General features: G+C 52.2%; 5 protein-coding genes across 5 annotated transcripts; 2 read left to right on the forward strand and 3 right to left on the reverse strand.

Moving 5' to 3' along the window:
* Positions 1-511: 511 nt before the first annotated feature.
* On the reverse strand, positions 512-934 carry J7T55_001544 (uncharacterized protein; the record flags this gene model as incomplete). Its single annotated transcript, XM_053145650.1, has 1 exon — positions 512-934. One exon carries the CDS (start codon positions 932-934, stop codon positions 512-514), a length of 423 nt encoding a protein of 140 aa, XP_052991805.1.
* A 27-nt stretch (positions 935-961) lies between these two features.
* Positions 962-1,726, reverse strand: J7T55_001545 (uncharacterized protein; the record flags this gene model as incomplete). Its single annotated transcript, XM_053145651.1, has 2 exons — positions 962-1,139; positions 1,221-1,726. The coding sequence occupies 2 exons, from the start codon at positions 1,724-1,726 to the stop codon at positions 962-964; spliced, it is 684 nt and encodes a 227-aa protein (XP_052991806.1).
* A 4,223-nt stretch (positions 1,727-5,949) lies between these two features.
* J7T55_001546 (bzip transcription factor) lies at positions 5,950-8,271 on the forward strand (the record flags this gene model as incomplete). Its single annotated transcript, XM_053145652.1, has 1 exon — positions 5,950-8,271. The coding sequence occupies one exon, from the start codon at positions 5,950-5,952 to the stop codon at positions 8,269-8,271; it is 2,322 nt and encodes a 773-aa protein (XP_052991807.1).
* A 3,342-nt stretch (positions 8,272-11,613) lies between these two features.
* On the reverse strand, positions 11,614-13,734 carry J7T55_001547 (uncharacterized protein; the record flags this gene model as incomplete). The annotated part of the gene is made up of 1 exon (XM_053145653.1): positions 11,614-13,734. One exon carries the CDS (start codon positions 13,732-13,734, stop codon positions 11,614-11,616), a length of 2,121 nt encoding a protein of 706 aa, XP_052991808.1.
* Positions 13,735-15,544: 1,810 nt separating this feature from the next.
* J7T55_001548 (uncharacterized protein) lies at positions 15,545-18,179 on the forward strand (the record flags this gene model as incomplete). Its single annotated transcript, XM_053145654.1, has 6 exons — positions 15,545-15,647; positions 15,735-15,758; positions 15,821-15,876; positions 16,081-16,221; positions 16,272-16,926; positions 17,044-18,179. The coding sequence occupies 6 exons, from the start codon at positions 15,545-15,547 to the stop codon at positions 18,177-18,179; spliced, it is 2,115 nt and encodes a 704-aa protein (XP_052991809.1).
* Between the last annotated feature and the right edge of the window lie 497 nt (positions 18,180-18,676).

An 18,676-nucleotide genomic window follows, 5' to 3' on the forward strand; every position in this document is an offset into this window, starting at 1 on the left:
GCCTATAGGAGGTTGTTCCACAGGGAGGGGTGTGATGAACCTAGGTAATATGAGTAAAGTCTCGCCTTATCATTTCGAATTCTTGTCAATCGTACTTTCAGGGGTTGAGGGTATCGACCCTGCGAGCTAATTGCTAACGGAATTAATTTCGGAGTTATCGCAATTGTCAAGGCACCATCAGAGTGATTGACACAACTGGGGAAGGTATTTAGACAAAGTCCTTGCTCAATTATAAATATTGGACAGGGCACTTTTGCAACTCAAGGGGGGCAGAAGAAGTATCTATGGAAGTAGTTCTACAGCACCTGATTTAGGTTCATATCAAAAGATCGAAATGATGGGGTACAAGAGGAGGGACAGAAAGGATACCAAAGGAAGCAGTGGAAGAGACAAGAAGGGATGGCAGAAAAGAGAAAGAACGGTGCAGAGTGTAAGACAAAAATAAACATAAACTTTTGATGTTAATAATGTCAACTGTTTGATCTGTAAGCACCAGTCGAGATGGAGTTTTTCAACACAATTCATGATATACTCTAAAAATTAACCAGTCCCCACCCAAACTGGGACCCTGCAGCTGATTATGGAAGGTTAGCAGCTTCCCAGCTCCGACCTCCCACTCAGCATCGTTCTGCATATGATGCCCAGCAGAGGGCACTACGCAAAGCCTGACACCGTCACCGGTAGTATCCACGCCCCGTTTGCCACTGCTCTCCTCTTCCTCCAATTGTCCCACGGTGCAATCCACTGCGTCTAGTCTTTTGTCCCGCATTAGCAGCCTGAATGCCTTCCGGTAGTAGTCTGTCAGCTTCTCCATGACATCCATCGTTATGAGCCTGTCTCTTCCACCTGCTACCACTAGAATCCGCTGGCCACTAACCCGGCCCCAGCCCGTGATCTTTCGGACGACGGTGGCTACGTTGGTGAAGGGCATCATCATGCCGAGTGGCCAGAGGAAGGACTCTCAGGCGCTGATATGCTTCTGGAACTCCGCTACACACGAGTCCGAAACGACGTCGCTGAAAAACGCCCGGCGCGTGAGGGCTGGATGAGACAGGGGACTGTTGGGATGCCAGACGTGGAATATCATTCTCAGTGAGAACCATGGGTCCAGCAGCCACCAGTTGATGTAGACTCCCAGCCTGAAGACAAACAAGCTTCTCAGTTGGTGCCGTTCAGAGGCAGGGGAAGGTGACCCTCGACGAAACGACGGAAAGACTCACGATCCAAAGCCCGGCACCGCCCCCATGAGGACCAAGCCCTTGACGTCAACGTCACGCTCCGACAACACGAACTGGCTGAGCCCGCCCCCGCTGCTGTGGCCACATAGAACGACCTGCGACTCTTCCCTGCCCTCGGCCCACCTAATGCCCGCGACGAGGTCGTCGGCCAGGGTGCTCTTGCTCGTGCCGTAGACCATGCGTAGGAACGACGGATGCCAGCTCTCGCCGTGGCCGCGAAGCGAGAGGGCGTAGCAAGGGATGCCGCGCGATGACAGGTATTGCATATACTCAATCCAGACCCAAGCGCTGCCCATCCCGCCGTGCAGGAAGAAAATGGGGGCGGCTTTGGTCTTGGCTGCTGATCCGTGAGGTGCGGCGTGGAGAATCTCGAGCGGGCCTCCTGTCGTCGGTATGAAGAGGCGCTCGATTCCTCCGGGGAGTGCTGGTGGTGGCTCGGCTGGCTTGCTCCATCGGAGCCACTTATAGCTGAGAATGAAGCCTAACATTTTTAGCTCAGGTTGATATTTGTGATTTTGAAGGAGAATGTCTCTTGGTCTCCATTTGTGCGTCTTCAAGGCTCTAGTTGGCATCCCGACGCCTAAATCCATCACAAGATACACATAATAGCTATGTGTCGAGTGGTTGAGCGGCCATGAAAGCGTAACGGTGTTGTGACTCAGGCCGCCCGTGGAGTTATTGGCCAGCTGAAACTTCATGGACATTCCAAGAGGCTCTCATAAGCGGGCATGGCGGGTAATTTTCGTTGTGGCGCGTTTGGGGTACCCCGAAAGGTCTCCCGGTCTAGCCATTGATGAGTCTGCAATCATTTGGAAAGACAGCTATTTTGAGGTGGTAGTATGATATGCAAGAGAATAAATCGTACTTCCAGACTTGTATCAGACCTGCTAGGTGATTGCTCTTGGCTTTGAGAAATATATACAATCCGAGAGGAGGCGTAGAGGTGGTGGTACTGGTTCCCGAGGTGGTGCCACCCCGGCCCCCTCTCAAAAGAACCCAATTTACATCGTTCTGGGACACAGCTAGCCTGCATCATACCCATGGAGCTGGCTGGCATAAGTACGGAAACCCCCATCTTAGCTCAGTTCTAAGCCCCGGTGTCATTCCGCTTGGTTCCTCGATCTTTGCCTTCAACTGATGAGCTGTGCCCATCTGAATACTCGAGGTATATGAAGCCGCCGAAGCGGTCGCATCCGCAAATTTCATGCGCCTACTGTTTATTGCACTCCACATGAAATTGCCAGGCCCGAAATCACCAACAGCATTATCTGGGCGACGTAACATCAACTCAGCGGCCACTTTTGGCAACAGCTTGGCAACAGCATCATCTAGCAGGTCCTTCCGTGACCACTCGAATCCTTCCAACAATCTCCGACTTTAAAGGCGTTCGTTGGTGGAAGCAAAGGCCAATATCTTTCAGGCTACGTGGTGTTCTATACGCTATATAGCTAATAATGCGGTGAATCTGAGCAAACAATCATGTTCTAATTCCTACAAGCTCACAAGTTGCTTTCCATGGGCCCGGCAAGCTTCCGCACACATGAATGTTTTACCGCAAATTCTTCCATTGTCTGTGAAAGAGCTATGATTAGGGCTTAGGCCTTCCTAGTGTAGATTTCCAGTATTCATGGTGCAGTGCAGAATGACTACTGTCTGGGTCGTGGACCATTTTGTTCTGGGAAGATAAACTACGCAGCGAGATAGTTTAGGTGGGAGTCAGTGACTATGACACAGTTCCAGCAGCCTTGCGGATACATTGGCACATGCTCTCGGGTTCCGAGATCGCTGGCCAAGCGTCGAAAAGAACTTGAGGGGGTGACATGGATTTAAGATCGTATGCAGACACTCACAGTTTCAAGTAATATCCCGAGAAAAGACATCTACGGATAACCAACCAGAGATTCTGGCAGATCTGGGTATCTACCTGGCACGAGGTTTTGCGACTTGACCACGTACACATTGCGGCCGAATGGTGATGCAGAACACTACAAATAACATATCACGACCGTGCAGGGAGGAATTATCTATTCCACGAGTAACGCTTTCCACATAAATCCGGACCTGAACGAAGGTGTACGGTGGGAACCGATGTGGCGGCATCACATGTCCTAGGACCTGAGAACTTTGACGCTTCGTCTATCATCTCCACCGCCTCAATTTCGGCCCAAATCAGCCAATCAATATATGCTCTTCGACCATATCGGCGATTGGCTTTCGCTGACTTGTCCTTGCCGACCTGACGCAATTTTCGAAGTTGATGTGCTGCGGATTGGCCCGATTTAAAAGAGCCAGAGACACCGCCTTATGTGCCTATCAATACGAAATAGCATTAAATTAGAATAAATAAGACACAAAGGTCGACTTGAAAATGTTGCAAGATACAGATTCGTATGGCTGTGTATTAATAGAGCTCTACCCTGAAAACACCGAGCAGCAGCTCGCCTTAGCTCGGACGGCCGAGGCGTAATCTCGCAAGCTGGGGAGGCTCAGACCTCGTCCGACAAGCGACATCCCGGCGATCTGGGGCAACGGGATGTGGCTCCCAGGAATTTTGTCGCGGATGCATGCACTTTCCATAATTGGCCCCATAGACCTACCATTGTGCGCCCGCACCTACGGCACTGGGGCCAGTTGAGGATGAAGATCAGAGAGCAGGCAGAGGTCAGAGTCTATCGGACTGGAGGGACTGGAAATGTGGTTCGAGACGGGATCGCTTGGAACCGCTCCGTTGTCGGCTGTATACATACCCGTTCCCATTCCATCGCGCCGTCGCGCCTGGGGTCGTAGCGGCGACACACTCGCGAGCGCGTCAGGCGGGAGAGCTAGTCTCACGTTGTCTCAAGCCTGCCCCTTGGCCCAGACCTGATGGTATGTTTCTTTGGGATGAAAAGATGCGGCTGTTACTGTGCAGATGGGCACCCTCTTCATTTGTGTGTCGTCGCCGTTGATCTGCATCATAAGCAGCCGAGGTCGGGAGTTGTCGTCGTCATGGGCCATGTGGGATGGGCGGTGCCTCTGCGCACGTATCCACAAGGCAGGAGGGAGCATGTCCACCCACGATGACCATCGACAACGGGGCAGGACATGCGAGCGACGAGCAGACAGCCAGACAGCCAGACAGCACAGAGAATGAGCAATTGGGCTTACCTACGAGATGGGTCCTGGATGGTCATCCAACCAAGGTAATCCTGTTGGCCAGCGTCCAATCAAGCCCAGTGAGCATCGGCATGATGGAGATCGCCCAGGACCGATGGCGTAAAAGGGTGCAAAAGGGTGACAGCAGGGTGGGAACCGGCATGGGGCGCTAGTCCTTGATGGGCCTAGTGCGTGCGCAGGTTAATCTTATCAATCAAATCAGTTGGGTGGGTGGGGCAGCGAGATTCTCCCAGCTCTTTCCCCGTGAGGCAGAAAAGCCCTCCTTCCTGTCTGTCTGACGGCCGTGTGCCGGCCCTTCCTCGCCTCATTTCCGTTCCTGCTGGTCTGTGTCTCCTCTGTCTGTGCGCCTGGGCGAGAAAAATTCACTACCATTAGCTTGGGGGAGGAGGCACACACACCGTAGCATGTAGTAGGCTAATGGCGAAAGGTTGGCTCACCGATTCAGGAGCCAAGATTGATCGTGTGTTGCTGCTCAGGGAAAAGCCCGACTGAAGAGTTTTCTTTGCATCGCCGACTTGGTCTCCATGTTCCCCAGATCCCCTGGATTGACTTCAATCTCGACAAATACATCTTGAGCCCTCCTCCCCCGCGCCTTGACCAGTCCACCATTTTTTATTTTTGTATTACCTTACTTTACTAGCCTACTGTCTACTTTCCACTGCACATTCGTCATCGTACGACATCCGAGGCCGGGTTTTGATCTGGCCCTAGTCCCACCCATTGATTGATTGAGTCAGAACATATCTGGGCAGACAGTCTAACCTACAGACACACAGTCCCACCCTCGTTGTCTATCTTATCAGATTGATCTCTCTGTCTCTTTCTTCCACTCACCCGAATCTGAGCCCTGCCCTGCATTCATCGGCCAGAATCAATCGGTCCATTCTTTCGACGCTCACACGCTATTCGTCATCAAGCGCACCGTTTGTTCTAATTGGGGCTCGTCCACTGCCTTGTCGTCTTCACCACTCGTTGCGTCGCAAATTGACCTCAACGCAATCAGGCCAAGCCCAAGCCACAGGACTCGTGCTCAAACGAGAACTGAGCTGATCTGACCTGACTGGGCTGCGCTGCATCGTCTTCGGAGATACGACTCAGCACCGTCATCCGGCCACGTTGGTTCTTCCGAGGTTAGACCCTCTTCGTCGCAATTTGCCAGACGTCTTCTCTTTTGACGATGCAATCAATGCAAGAAACAGACTGACTCTCGGCAAAGCACTGCTTCAATTGAACAGCAAACAGCAGTACAGTAGACACAAGGAACATCATTTTGCATCGTCAATGGTTCTAGTCTCCGCCCAATCCTGCCGTCTGCTCTGGCACAGTCACAACCACAACAGCCGCCCAATGAAACGGTAGCCCACCGGATTGGGAGCGTTGCACTAACCCGGCCGACCGTTACATAACATTCCATTCCACCGTCGACGATCGATCTGATAAGCCAGCAACCCCAACAAGAAAAAGCAACGAGCACATGCAAAAAGCAGAACGAGGAGCACTAGCAACCGGATAGAGAAGGACTGCAAGGAAGAGAAAAAGGCAAACGGCAAAAGAAATGGCAGCTGTCATGTCGACCAAGGCTCCTCCCGTCGGACTCGCCCCCCTGAAGATCGGGCCAGCAGCAGGAGTAGGGGCACCAGGTGCAGGTGCAGCACAAGCACGAGCAGGCTCAATTTCTGCTGGTTCAATGTCGCCGACGAATCCGATCTCTAGCGCTGCATCCACCCCCACCCCCACCTCAGCAGCCCCCAGCCCACTGTCGGCCACCACCACCAACCGTAATTCTCCATACCCGACTCAACCCGCCAAAACCACTACCGTCTCCGCTACCGCTTCTCAGCATCATCATCAACAACACCCTCATCATTCATCAACAACCTCAATATCGAGGCCACCCATCCAGCCTGCGCAGCCCAGGAAGTCTCTTCCCGCGTCTCCTGCTGCCACCACCCCAGTCAACAAGATGTCCATGGCATCGGTCATCTCGCCGATGCCGGGCCCTCCCGTGGCAAAGGCCCCAATCTCGATGACTTCCAAGGAATGGGTCATCCCGCCCAGGCCGAAGCCCGGCAGGAAGCCCGCCACTGACACACCGCCCACCAAGCGCAAGGCTCAGAACAGGGCTGCTCAGAGGGCCTTCAGGGAGAGGAGGGCCGCCCGTGTCGGCGAGCTCGAGGAGCAGCTGGACAGTGAGAGGGAGGAGCACGAGGCCGCCCAGGCCGCGCTGCAGGAGAAGGTTCACCGCCTGGAGATGGACTCGCAGGCCCTGCAGTCACGATGTGAGGTGTTGGAGAATATGCTCGACAAGGAGCGTGTCGAGCGGGCAAAGGAGGTCGAAGTCCTCACCAGGAGGCTGCATGAGGCCACCCAGAACCAGAACCAGACTCACAACCACCACCACCACCCTGCGCGGCAGAGCCTGCCGTCCATCTCATCTGTTTCCGAGTCGCAGGGTACCTATGCACCACAACCCTTGCGGTACCACCGCCCATCTGCGCCCTCTCGTCTCTCTCACCTCGGCAGGGCCAGCACGTCTGGCTTCACCGCCAAGTCCACGCCCGCAGCTGGACCCCAGCCCCATAGGCCGTCGACTACGAACTCATTCTCCATCTCCCAGATCATCAGCCCGCCAGATGACATCGAGCAAGCGCCAACCAGCTGTGGCTCGTGCGAAAGTGATGGTCGCTGTGCATGTGCAGATGAGGCCATGGCCAGCATGCCCGTTGGTTGCGGCAACTGCACCCTCGGCTCGCGCTGCCAGTGCCTTGAGGAAGTCCTCAATGGGGCAGCCGACAACCACAACCCTTTCCAAGAAACCGGGAGCAGGACCAATTCGGTGTCTCACCCCCAGCCAACACCGAGCCGCACGGCCAAGCGCACTATCCGGTCCATCTCTCCCAGTTCCACAGCGCCCGAGGAGAAGCGCCCCAGGCCGTCGCTGTCACTAGCCGCCAACGAGACGGATTTTACCGCCATGTTCTCGCGCCAGCCCAAGCGCGTCTCTCCGTCCAACAACTCGACAGCTCCAGCACAACCCACCGCGGGGCCAGTCAACGCCATTGGGACGCCCTATAGCAATGCACCCAGCCCGTACTCCCTGGCACCTATCGACAATCAGGCGGCTGACTCACCCGCACCAGAGGACCGCTGCGGATTCTGCGAGGATGGCACCTACTGCGTCTGTGCAGAGGCAGCGAAGAATGCGGCTGCTGCATCGCAACCGCCAGCAAATGAGTCGGTCACCCTGCCGCCCATCACATCGTCTGCGGCATTCTCAGTCCAGCAGTCCCGCACGCCTCCGCCGTCCGAAGGCGATGCTATCGGTTATGAGATCCTACCGGACGGTTCGGTCAAGCTGCCGAGTTTAAAGGGTCTCTCAGCACGAAACAAGCTTAACGTCGACAACGGCAACACTATTGCTAAGCCCTCAACCGGTGGCTGTGGCTCCGGTGGCCCAGGAACTTGTGCACAGTGCCTCGCGGACCCGAAGTCCGGTCTTTTCTGTCGGTCACTGGCGGCGAGCTTCAAAAGCAAGAACGGAGAATCCAGCGGCGGGTGCTGTGGTGGTGGTGGACCAGGTGGTGGATGCTGCAAGGACAAGACGCAGAACAGTAACGGCGGTGCAAGTGTGAAGCTCTCATGTGCGGATGCCTACAAGACCTTGGCTAGCCACCGCAACTTCAGCGAGGCGGCTGACGATATTGGCGCCTGGCTACCGATGCTGAGGGCAGCGCCGGCGAGGCCACGGGAGCCAGAGGTTGGCGGCTGTAGTGGTGGCAAGGCTGGCGGCAGCTCGAGAACGCCGATCGAGGTCGAGGCGGCTAGCATTATGGGCGTGCTCAAGGGGTTTGACGTGCGGTTCGGGAGGGGGGAATAAGCGGTTGGTCACTGGTTGTATTTTTGAATCTGCCTCTAGAGCAGTACTGCATCGGGTTGGGAATTCTCTCATATCATCCCTGCAAAGGGGAACAGGCGTTCGGGCTGAAAGGGCAGATTCGCAAAAGTGGTCGTCGGGGGCACGCACATTCATCTTGAGTGCTTAGGGAGGGCTAAAAGGCTACGGCTGGGGGCCGGCTTCATTGATGGATGGATTGGTTGAATGCTTAAGTCATTGTTTACTCCTCCTTCATAAACATCGCACGATCACGCAGTGAAAATGGGATGAGTGTGTACATGGCATTTGCAGGTTGTATAATGTGATGCAGATTGAGCATCGTCACACATCACCATCTTGCACCTGGGCAACTCTGCCGGCTGGACCCCTGCATCCGCTCGTAACAGAGTCCGTCGCGCACCATAGTGATTCATTCTACCCGATCTTATTGAGTCAACGTCAACGTCCATCCATCTCAAACCGGCCCCAGCCCGACACCCACCATGATTCGGACCATGGCTTGTCCATCTTCGTTACTTACACAATGACAAACGTTGACCGAGCGTACCGGGACGCCCTCTCGATCGCAGCCTTTATATAATAGTCTCGTATCTCAAGCAAGCCAATCCTCTCGTAAGCACCCTTTTTGCGCTTGGATTCGGTCAGAATGAGGAAAACACCCCAAAGAAGGTTCTGTGCACTATTATCATCAACAACGCAGTCGTTGCCACGTAGTAGATACAGACACTCAAGTGATGATCCTGGTGCAAGATGATGACCTCCAGGTTGATTTAGTGCGTAGTCGGGTGCAAAATCAATCGGCGAGCGAAGCCACCGGATACGAATGCTATACCTCGATCCACCAACGTTTCTGTCTTCCAAGTCATACCCGAGTGTGCATCGAGTCGCATGTCCCGAGACAGTCAGGCTGGCATCCTTCAAGGGTCCAGTAGCATCCTCTCCTGCGAGAATGCAAGTGACGTTGTGAACAACGCATTTCTCATCCCAGATCGGTTTGTGTGCGTCATAAAAGTGTGTGTTGTACCTCACGGGCCCGTCAACAGAGGCCCAGGACCACGACGGCGCAGCCCATTCTTTTAATCTACTCGAGACAGAGGGCCAACAGGCCTCCCAACAAAGTCCCCTCAGCAGACTCTCCAGCCATATTCCGGCTGCGTAAGTATACCCTAGCTTGAACTGCTCTGTCTTCTTGGCCACCCCTGAAATTGCAGCCAGTATATCCTTTTCGCGGAAAGTTAGCTTCAGCCTTGAGTAAGCCCCCACAGCTTGCAACCAGCCGTCTTTGGGCATCAACTTGGGCGAGGCCTTTTCTCCAGTAGATGATGCGTCTTCGAATTGTTCGGCAGCTGGATAGGGGAATGGACAGCCTTCAAAGGCCTCATATTGAGACAGTGATCCGCACCTGCACTGCCAGATGATCTCCCCTTCATCGAAATGCAACAGACGCGGGGACAGGTGCCACTCTTGGAAGAACCACGCCCTCTCAAGAAGAGGTCGTTTTGTGCCAGCTTGCGTTTGTTCGTAGGCTCGATGGCCCATCCAATCTACACCTCCTGAGACAGAATATATGAGAACTCGAGCTGGACGCTGGTTGGAAATCAAAATTTCGAGCTCGTGCACCTTAACACGGGATGGATCAGTCCGGTAGAGTCCTTGGCGACAGTCGGCTGAACTCGTGGCTGCTATTGTGATAGAAGAATTTGAGTACACGCTTGCCATAGTCGCAGCCTCTTTCCTCCAGTCTTCTCCGTCGTCCTGAAGAATGCAGAGACTGTCAATCCATATATACTGAAACCCCAGTCTCCAAGCAAGGACTATAGCGTCCTGGAATGTCCGAGGAATTTTGGACCAAGATATTCCGTCCAAGTATGCTTGAATGGTATCTTTGTTGGTCACGCAAGCCGGTGTGATACCTCCCCAGCAATGACTGAGGCAGGCGTATGCCATGCCTGTGCTCATCTGCTTCGTTTCAATGAGTTTGACCTGGAGAATATCTGGAGAACCGCTTTCGAAACCTCCGAGTTCAAGCAGCCTGGAAGGGCAGAACGATAAATCGGTGGGACCACAATTTGGGTGTGTGTCCCTGCACTTGTTGAGCCATTGTATTGCTTGTTCCAAACTCCTAGCGGAGCCATCATTGCCCCCAAGAGGCATATTGCACTTGTTGAGAGGCGTTGGGTACTCATTGGCTAGATATTCTTTCTCGTTTTCGGAATACTTGTCGCAGGACATTGGGTACACCCATTCCTCGTCTCCTGGGATAACCAAACAATCAGTCAATAACTGTATTTTCAATTTATGTACGTCAACAAATTATTGCATGATGCCAACCGTACACGACTGTGCGATTACTGCCATGACTCGATGTGCTCACCTTCAGCGAGATATAATTTGATGCGGTCGTACCACCCAATCGGCTTACAATACAATTCGCAGTTCCGAGAAATGAATGAGAACTCAAAGTCATCCTTAGCCATGGACGGGGGATATGCCCTTCTTATGACTTGACTAAACATGCTGCACCAATGGCAGCCTTGAGATGCTGCTTCCTCCATCTCATGAAATTTCGCGTCCCAAAGGTGCCCTTCACCTTTGCAGACTGAGCAGACACAGCTTGGCAAAAATAAAGGGGGCCCTGTGGGAGGAGACGGAGGCGTGTGGACTCCATGTTGCTTATTGAAAATGAGCTCCTGTGAATGCACCCGAAGCGTCTTATCCGTCACTGAAGCCTCGCGTGGCGCGACTTTGTCGTTTTTCATGTTTCGGTCCATATCGCAGACTTCCACAGTGGTCAGGTCGTGCACTGAGAATTAGAAAACCTTTGCAACTAATATGTATCGGAGAAAAGATTGCAGGAGATACTGCGTGGGTAAAGGTACCTGGAAAGCGAGAATATGAAATTCAAGGTTGAGGAAGAGCTTGGGAAGCATTGATAAGCTTCGGCCAGATGATGCGGGCAGGATGAACAGATCTCAGCACTGGGGGCTTTCGCACTTCACATACACTGTTGGGACAACACCGCCACACTTTCCGACACGTTATCGCGGAGCCCACTGTGGCTTAGTTACTTCCTTGTCTAGAATGTTATTCCACAGGACGTTATATGATAGTCCCGTATCTTAAGCAAGCCAATCCTCTCGCAAGCATTCTTTTTGCGCTTGCTTTCGGTCAGAATAGGGCAATGCTCCAGGGAAGTATTTATGCGTGTTTTTTAAATATACAATTTATTGATGATATATATTATCTTTTGAAACCCCCAAAATAAAATGCAATTCTCGCATCCCATAATGGAATCACGGTTACGAGGGTTCTATTGTCCAGAGTCTAGATTAAAATAACTTCCTTCTGCTTGAAGTTTGCCCCAGTGATCCACTTCGTAGCTTTTCTTTTTTCACGGGACATTTCCAAATTCCTCAAATAACCAATCCGCTCGCAAATTATAATGTCCTTGTGAGCATCAGGGTCGAGGCGAGCTCTTCGGATCGACTGGTCGTTCGGCTTTGCAGCCACCATGACCCAGTATGTACGGCATTCCGTCCCAAAAGCGTAAGGATCGACATCGTCGAGCAATAAAAGACACCACAAGTCCTCGTTAGCCTCTAGATTATACACAGTCCGCTGATTGGAGCCTGACTTCTTCTGGCCTTTTCCAACATCTGAATGGATAGAGAAGAAGTCGCCACGAGGATTGACGAGGCCAGGCGTACGATGACGACGACTTGCTTTTTTGGCAACAGCAACGCAGGCCCGCAGTCGGATTCTCCCCCAAGAGACCTCGCCGTATTCATTGAAGCTCATCGGCGCAGTCGAAGCCTCCAGAATCTGAACCCGACTCTTAGCCTGATCCCTCCACGATGGCCAGGATACTTCTTCTATTGTCGATGCCCAAGACCACGTCGGTCCGCTATACTCATTGGTGCTTCTGGGACTCCATTCATCGACGTCTTCGACACACCAGGCCAGGTGCCACGGCAGGTCATCCGCCCATAACCCTGCAAGATAAGTCCTTCCAAGGGAAAAGTATCTTGCCAGGGAAGAGATAGCAGGAAGCCGGTCCCTTTCAAAAGTGAGACGACGTGCCGAGTATGCTGACACAAGCCGTGTCCAGACAGAGCCAAAATCCGGATCCTGCATCACGCGGCTAGGAGCAGCCCAACTTGGCAAAGGCTTCATCGTACGATTCTTGCTGATCATCGCTTTTGCCGTCTCAAATGATACCTTTGGGGACTCATGGCCGTCGCCCCAGCAAGCGTGTTCCTGGGAGACCCCTTCGCATTCGCAGTTAAGAGACGCTTTGCATTCCCAGATCATCTCGTAAGCTGCAAAGTGCAAAACCCTACTTGAAAAAAGTCGTTCCTGCAGCGCCCATCCTCTCATGATCAGTGGGAATGTCATATCGTAAACTGTGGAGTGCTCAACCATGTCACTATGCCACCATGGTTCTCGAACACAAAGCGAACGCGTAAGTCCATCAACGACCAATGGCGGGGGAACCTCGATTCTCTTGTTCTTTCTCGTGCCAGCAGATTCCTCTAGAGGGGCTATGTGTCGATGGCGCGTTGAGCGCAGGGTAGAGTTCCTCGGGCTGGTCAGCCGGCGAGATGTGTCCTTGGCTGCATCGGCTGCGATGGTTAGATATGCGCTGCCGTATGTATCCCCCATCTTGGAAGATTCTGCCCGCCAGTCGGCGCTGTCATTCTGGATAATACACAGCGCATCAACCCAAAGATAACCAATCCCAAGTCGACGAATAATCTGTATAACGTCCTGAATCAGATTGGGGAGGTCATCCCACACAATTCCCGCCCTTCTTTCGTTGATATTGTCCAATGTGGTAGTCAGGTTGCCAGCGCTGCCCCAACAGTAGCTCAGCGCCGCGTAACGGCCGGGCGTAGAAGGAGCAGGAGTCACCAGCTTGACTGAATCTGATGTTATATCGAGCACTCGACTTGGGAGCAACGGTACATCATCTTCGACGCATCTATGTTCATTAACACAGCGGGTAATCCATTGACTAGCAAGTCTAGCAGCAAAGTCAACATCAAGAACTTCAGTAGGAGTGCTGCCAAAGCCAACTGCGGGGTACAGCGATGCGTAGTCTCCCTTGAAATGATGCCTTTCTTCAAAGAGCTCAAGGGTCGTGAGGAGCTTTTTGGGGCTACTAAAAGAGACCCTGAGGGGCTCATTGCAGTCCCCTTCGAGGAGGATTTTGTCCAACAAGGGATCGCTCAGAGATAGACCAGAGCCTGGAGTGTCGATATAGTGCCGAATAGCCTGAAGGATCAAATCGCATGTAGCACATCCCATAGCAGCAGAATCCTCAAATTCTCCAGCTTCCTTTTCGACTTGGAATATCTTCTCGCATGAAGGGTGATATGAAGTTGGGGTGTTGCTCGCCGGTAGATCCTCGGCCGTCAGGTTGTTGCACGTTCTACAGCGGACCATGTTCTCCTTTCTTTTCGCTCTGCGGGATGCTGCAGTGGCAGTGTAATACTGATCGCCCAACAGCAATTACAACCGTTTTGTGACACACTGCAGGACTGTTGTTGCAACTCGTGTTTTTTTTCTATACGAGAGTCCTCGAGTGAGGGGTAAAAGAAGAAGCTTCCCCTTGCTTCCCAGCTACAAGTCCCCAAGTCTTTTATCTATGATCGGTTAACGTTGGGATTGCATCTTCTGCATGCGATAAACGGGGGAAGGGGGTGAGGCGGCTTGTGAGAACTCTTGGTTGGATGTGATGTGTGAGGGCGTGGGGCTGAATGCCAGCGGGGCCCTCTAGGCTGGGACCCACAGGGCCCTTATCGATAGGCTTATCTTATCAGCCCACCGCCAGACTTTAAATAGCTTTTAGGGCACGCGTGCAGCTACGCTGCCTTTCGCCTTTGTTTTATTAGGCGAACCTTAACAGAAATCAACATATTTCTACAGCCAAATCGAGCCTTTGTGCCGTGACGACGTAGGGACCGTCTCATGATGCTTGTTGATTGGTTGACTGCACATATGCGGGATAGGACCGAGGAAGAAGGGGATGGTGTGGGGTTTCTGCTATGTTGCGTCTCATCCAGTCAACTCTGACCGAACATATGGGCGATGAAAGATAGTAGATAGCCGACACCATATTATGAGTCTCTTTGGGTTCACCGAGATGCCTGGGCTGAGCTGAACAAAGTAAATAGCTGATACATCGACGCCATAGAACCGCGCATTCTGAGGTCGACCGTGATTTTTCACTGAAGTCTCCTATTGCTATGCCCATTTGAACCACCTTCTTGCGTACGTGCGTCTTCCGATTGGAAATGGGTGGCAAAGTGATTGAAGATTCGAGCAGGCGGGGCTTAATTTGAATTATTTTGTGGCGCCCGACACAGGCATTGACCCACTCGTGACCATTGGCAATTTTTGTTAATGCGCTAAATCAGTTCTCACAGAAAAACTGCATTGATTTGCGCGGGATCGTAACCCGGCGAGTCTCAGCGTCGACATACGCTCACTGAGTGGTTTTGGGGCTGAAGGCCAATGTCAGCGCACCTCTTGCTGGCGATTCTTCTCACTGGACGAGTTCAAAAAGTACAAATAGCCTGTTACTACATATATGGATGCTCCTGTCCCCCCTTTATTAATATTGGTGACTACTAGCTGTGTTGCAGTCCTCTGGGACGTGCTGTACCAAGAACTGGCATCGGATCAATCTGGGCAGCAGTGCCATCCATCACGCAGCTTTCGAGCATGCTTTTGCTGCGAGTAAGCAGATGAGAAGCGCCGGACAGCTCACGGCTATCGCGACCGTGATTGTGCCATGTACCTTCGTGGCGTCAATCTTCTCAATGGGTGATGATTTTGCAGCTGGTGAAAAGCTGTTTGGTGTTTACTGAGCTGTGTCGATGCCAGCAACTTTGATTCTGCTCGCTTGAATTCTATATGGTGATGATGTCGTACGAATCTGGAAGTCTTGTCTCCCGGTGGCGAACATGTTCAAGTCTGGTACTTCACGTTTACAAAATGCTTGGAGGGCTTTGCAAGTACGCGATACGGTGGCATTTCATGGTGAACGCCAGGATCAAAAGATCGGGGAGGGACAAGCTTGCAATCACGTTCGAATGGGCTTGATAGTTTACCATGTCCGGCTCGCAGCCACTGTACTTCTGGGATGTATGGGGAAAAGAACAAGGGGGGCCGTAGCTTAACCACCTGTAGGATAATCTTTCTTAGGATGTCCTTCCTACTAATAACCTCTTGTAGCACTTCTTTATTGAAAATGTTTCATATGGGGAAGTGCATGAAGCCACACAGGAGCTTCGCCGTGGTGTGCTACGATTTCCGAGAGTTTGGTGGCCTTATTTCAGTAGCATATGTGACAGGTCAGAAGACACCCAAGGGTCCCGTCGGCGACCCCAGATGCCCAAGTTTCGAAATTGACCTTCGCAATTGACTTAAGCAATGTCAAGTCAGCAGCTTCTCTGACATAATTGGTGAGCCATGGCTTTCATGTCACATGAGAGCTTCGATGATCAGCCATGAACACCCTTGGCAGATGTGTTTTTCTGCAACATTGCCCTTGCCGATGCTGACATGCACGTCAAATTCTTGGTAAGCCCTGTATGATGGCAGCCTAACAAGTGGGGTCGAGCTGGCAGCCATCCAGATTGTAGAAACCAGGTTTCTCTTCCTCATTTCAACATTGCTGCAGTCTTCATAGACCTGGTTTCGTTGCTCACTTTTCTGTTGCTCAAGCTTTGCGTTTCTCTGTCCACTCTTCAGCTGTTCTCAGTTGTTGCCCCGTTCGTGTTACAGTATCCGCTCGTGGCCCACTTTGTGAACGCCACTGATTACACCGAGGCGCATAGCCTTTTAGCTCTTCTCTCTTCGTGCAACAGGAAATTCTTATCAGAGCCTCCTACGCGGCACCGTGGCAATTCGTCAGGGCTCACAGCCGTCCTGAGTCATTGCACCTCACCCAGTTCTTATAACGATCATCAACGAAGAGGATGCCTCAGGCGGCAGAAATGTCGCTGTATGGACCGGAGATGGTCGAGACTAGTATATCCCTAAATGGTCTGTACGAATACGAGCCTTTGCCAAGCAAAACCCACACTCGCCTCTTGATCCTCAGCCATGGCACAGGCGAAGACATTCTGATCGGCAACATCAAGACGGTTGACCTCGACGCCTCAGACCTGGACTCGTTTGAGGCGATATCCTATGTCTGGGGCTCGGATGAAAAGGAGCAGTCAATCCTCATCGACGGGAGGCCTTTGCCGATCACGAACAGCTTGAGAGAGGCGCTTCTTCAAACGAGGCTCCCAGAGAAGCCTCGCACTCTATGGGCTGATTCCATCTGCATCAATCAGGATGACACCATCGAAAAAGGTCATCAAGTCTTCGCTATGGGCCGCATTTACAAGGCGTCTCGCCGAACACTCATATGTCTCGGACTCGAACCGCATCATGCAGAAAAGGCTCGCGAAGCTGCCGCACTGATAAATGAGGTCGCGGCCATGATCGAGGACATTCTGCGAGACCTAGCGTTCACAGACGAATATGATACCTTCCCCTGGCCCTCAGAAGATGACCCACTTGTGGTTGATACCAGATGGTTGTCAGCCCGGGAATTTCTGGTTCGCCACCTGTGGTTTGAACGTGGATGGGTGGTTCAGGAGGCAGCACTGGGGTCTGATGCTGTCATTCATTGGGCAGGTGCTCGTATAGAGTGGATGAGTCTTTTGAAAGTTGAAATTTGGCTATGCTATCGCGCAGCTCCTTCGCGGCGATCAGAACTGGAACCACTCACTGACATCCGCGCACTCCATTCGAATAATTTCAATCTCCGTCGACGAGAAGAAGCCCGGGCTTTCGTGGACCAAAGCTTGGAATCGAATAATCAAGCCAGTACCACGCTCTCACTTCTGCAGAACGCCCGGAGGATGAAGCTCACAGACCCAAGAGATAGAATCTACGCGTTCATGGCTCTGGAGACCCGGGACGGAGTAATGGCGGGGTTGAATCTCCAGCCAGATTATGCGCGGCCGCACCAAGAGGTCTTCTACGAATTTGCCGTCAGGTACCTTGAAAGGACTTCAGACTTGAAGATTCTGACTCACGTGGATCATGAGGAGGAGGGCCTGAATAGACTCTCTGGCGTGCCTTCCTGGGTCCCACAATGGGACAACGGGGCGAATGCCGCCCCCCTTCACTCTCACGACTTCTGTGAACCATTCTTTTTCAGCAACCAGCAACCTGGCATCACAAATATAATAGACGGATCTGAACTTCGACTACGAGGGGTGCTTGTAGGCCCTGTTCGGTATGCATCCAGGAGAATTGTGAAGAACCTCGATGATCCAACTGCAGAAGTGCTTACATTGTGGTGGGAGGTCATGGCAGAAATGATCAAGGGCTCAGGGCCGCTCAAGGAACATCTGGCGCTTGCTTTCATTGACGCAATCTGCGTTGGGCGGTTCAGGGGTGAAGAGGCAGCGTGGAAGGAGGCTGAAAAAGGGTTGGCACGATATCTGGAGCTCAACAAAGATGCAGACCAATTGCAGAAATCCCTGCAAGATCCTCGAATCTATCAAGACGCTCACAGGGTCTTGCTTTTGGCTATCGACCGTTCGGACAATAGACGTGTTGTTGTCTTGCAGCAAGGTTTTATCGGAGTCACTTCAGCTGCTGCTCGCCAAGGTGATCTGTGCGCTTTCATCAGTGGGTTATGCTGCCCACTCATCCTACGCCCTGTATCTGGCAAAGCTGATCATTACATGCTTGTTGGAAACGCGTATGTTGTTCGTGGAACGTTTGTAGCCGATGGCGAGGTCTCCACTCTGCGTTTGCATGAAGACCACGAGGACTGGATTGAGGAGTATCTACCAGCCCAGAATATCATTCTCGTGTAGGGCCGACAGCAATCGAGCTGGCTATCACGCGTCCGAGTGAACTTACCTTACTAACGGTATGTCAAGGGTGTTTTTTTGGAAGCATTTAACAGTCGTGGTTGGTGCCTGCTTCTTCTCATGCGCTTCTCGGGCGGGGATACGGGCCGCTCCTCCCCCAGCCTCGAAGGTCGCGAGGGTGATACCTCAGGGGCGAACAAGAGCATTTGGGTGTAAGTGCAATCTGCGGATATATGCGAAAGTATTAAGCAAGTGGCCGCAAATTGTGGCTGCACATCGGGCATGCAGACGCGAAGGTATCTAGCTGAGCATAGGAACCGTTCCAATATAAGGACTTAAAACATTCAAGTCTTGATCACTATAAAATATTGCTTATCATTGAAATAAATTTTTCTATTATCTTGCATGGGTCAATTATCGCTTAACTGAAGATAATATCTTAACGATACATAGAATTACGAGTTGTTCACGAGTGTTTGTTCCTCAACCAACAGTTCATT

This window comes from Diaporthe amygdali (genome assembly GCF_026229845.1).
Source record: "Diaporthe amygdali strain CAA958 chromosome Unknown NODE_21_length_814164_cov_65_183785, whole genome shotgun sequence".
NCBI lineage: Eukaryota > Fungi > Ascomycota > Sordariomycetes > Diaporthales > Diaporthaceae > Diaporthe > Diaporthe amygdali.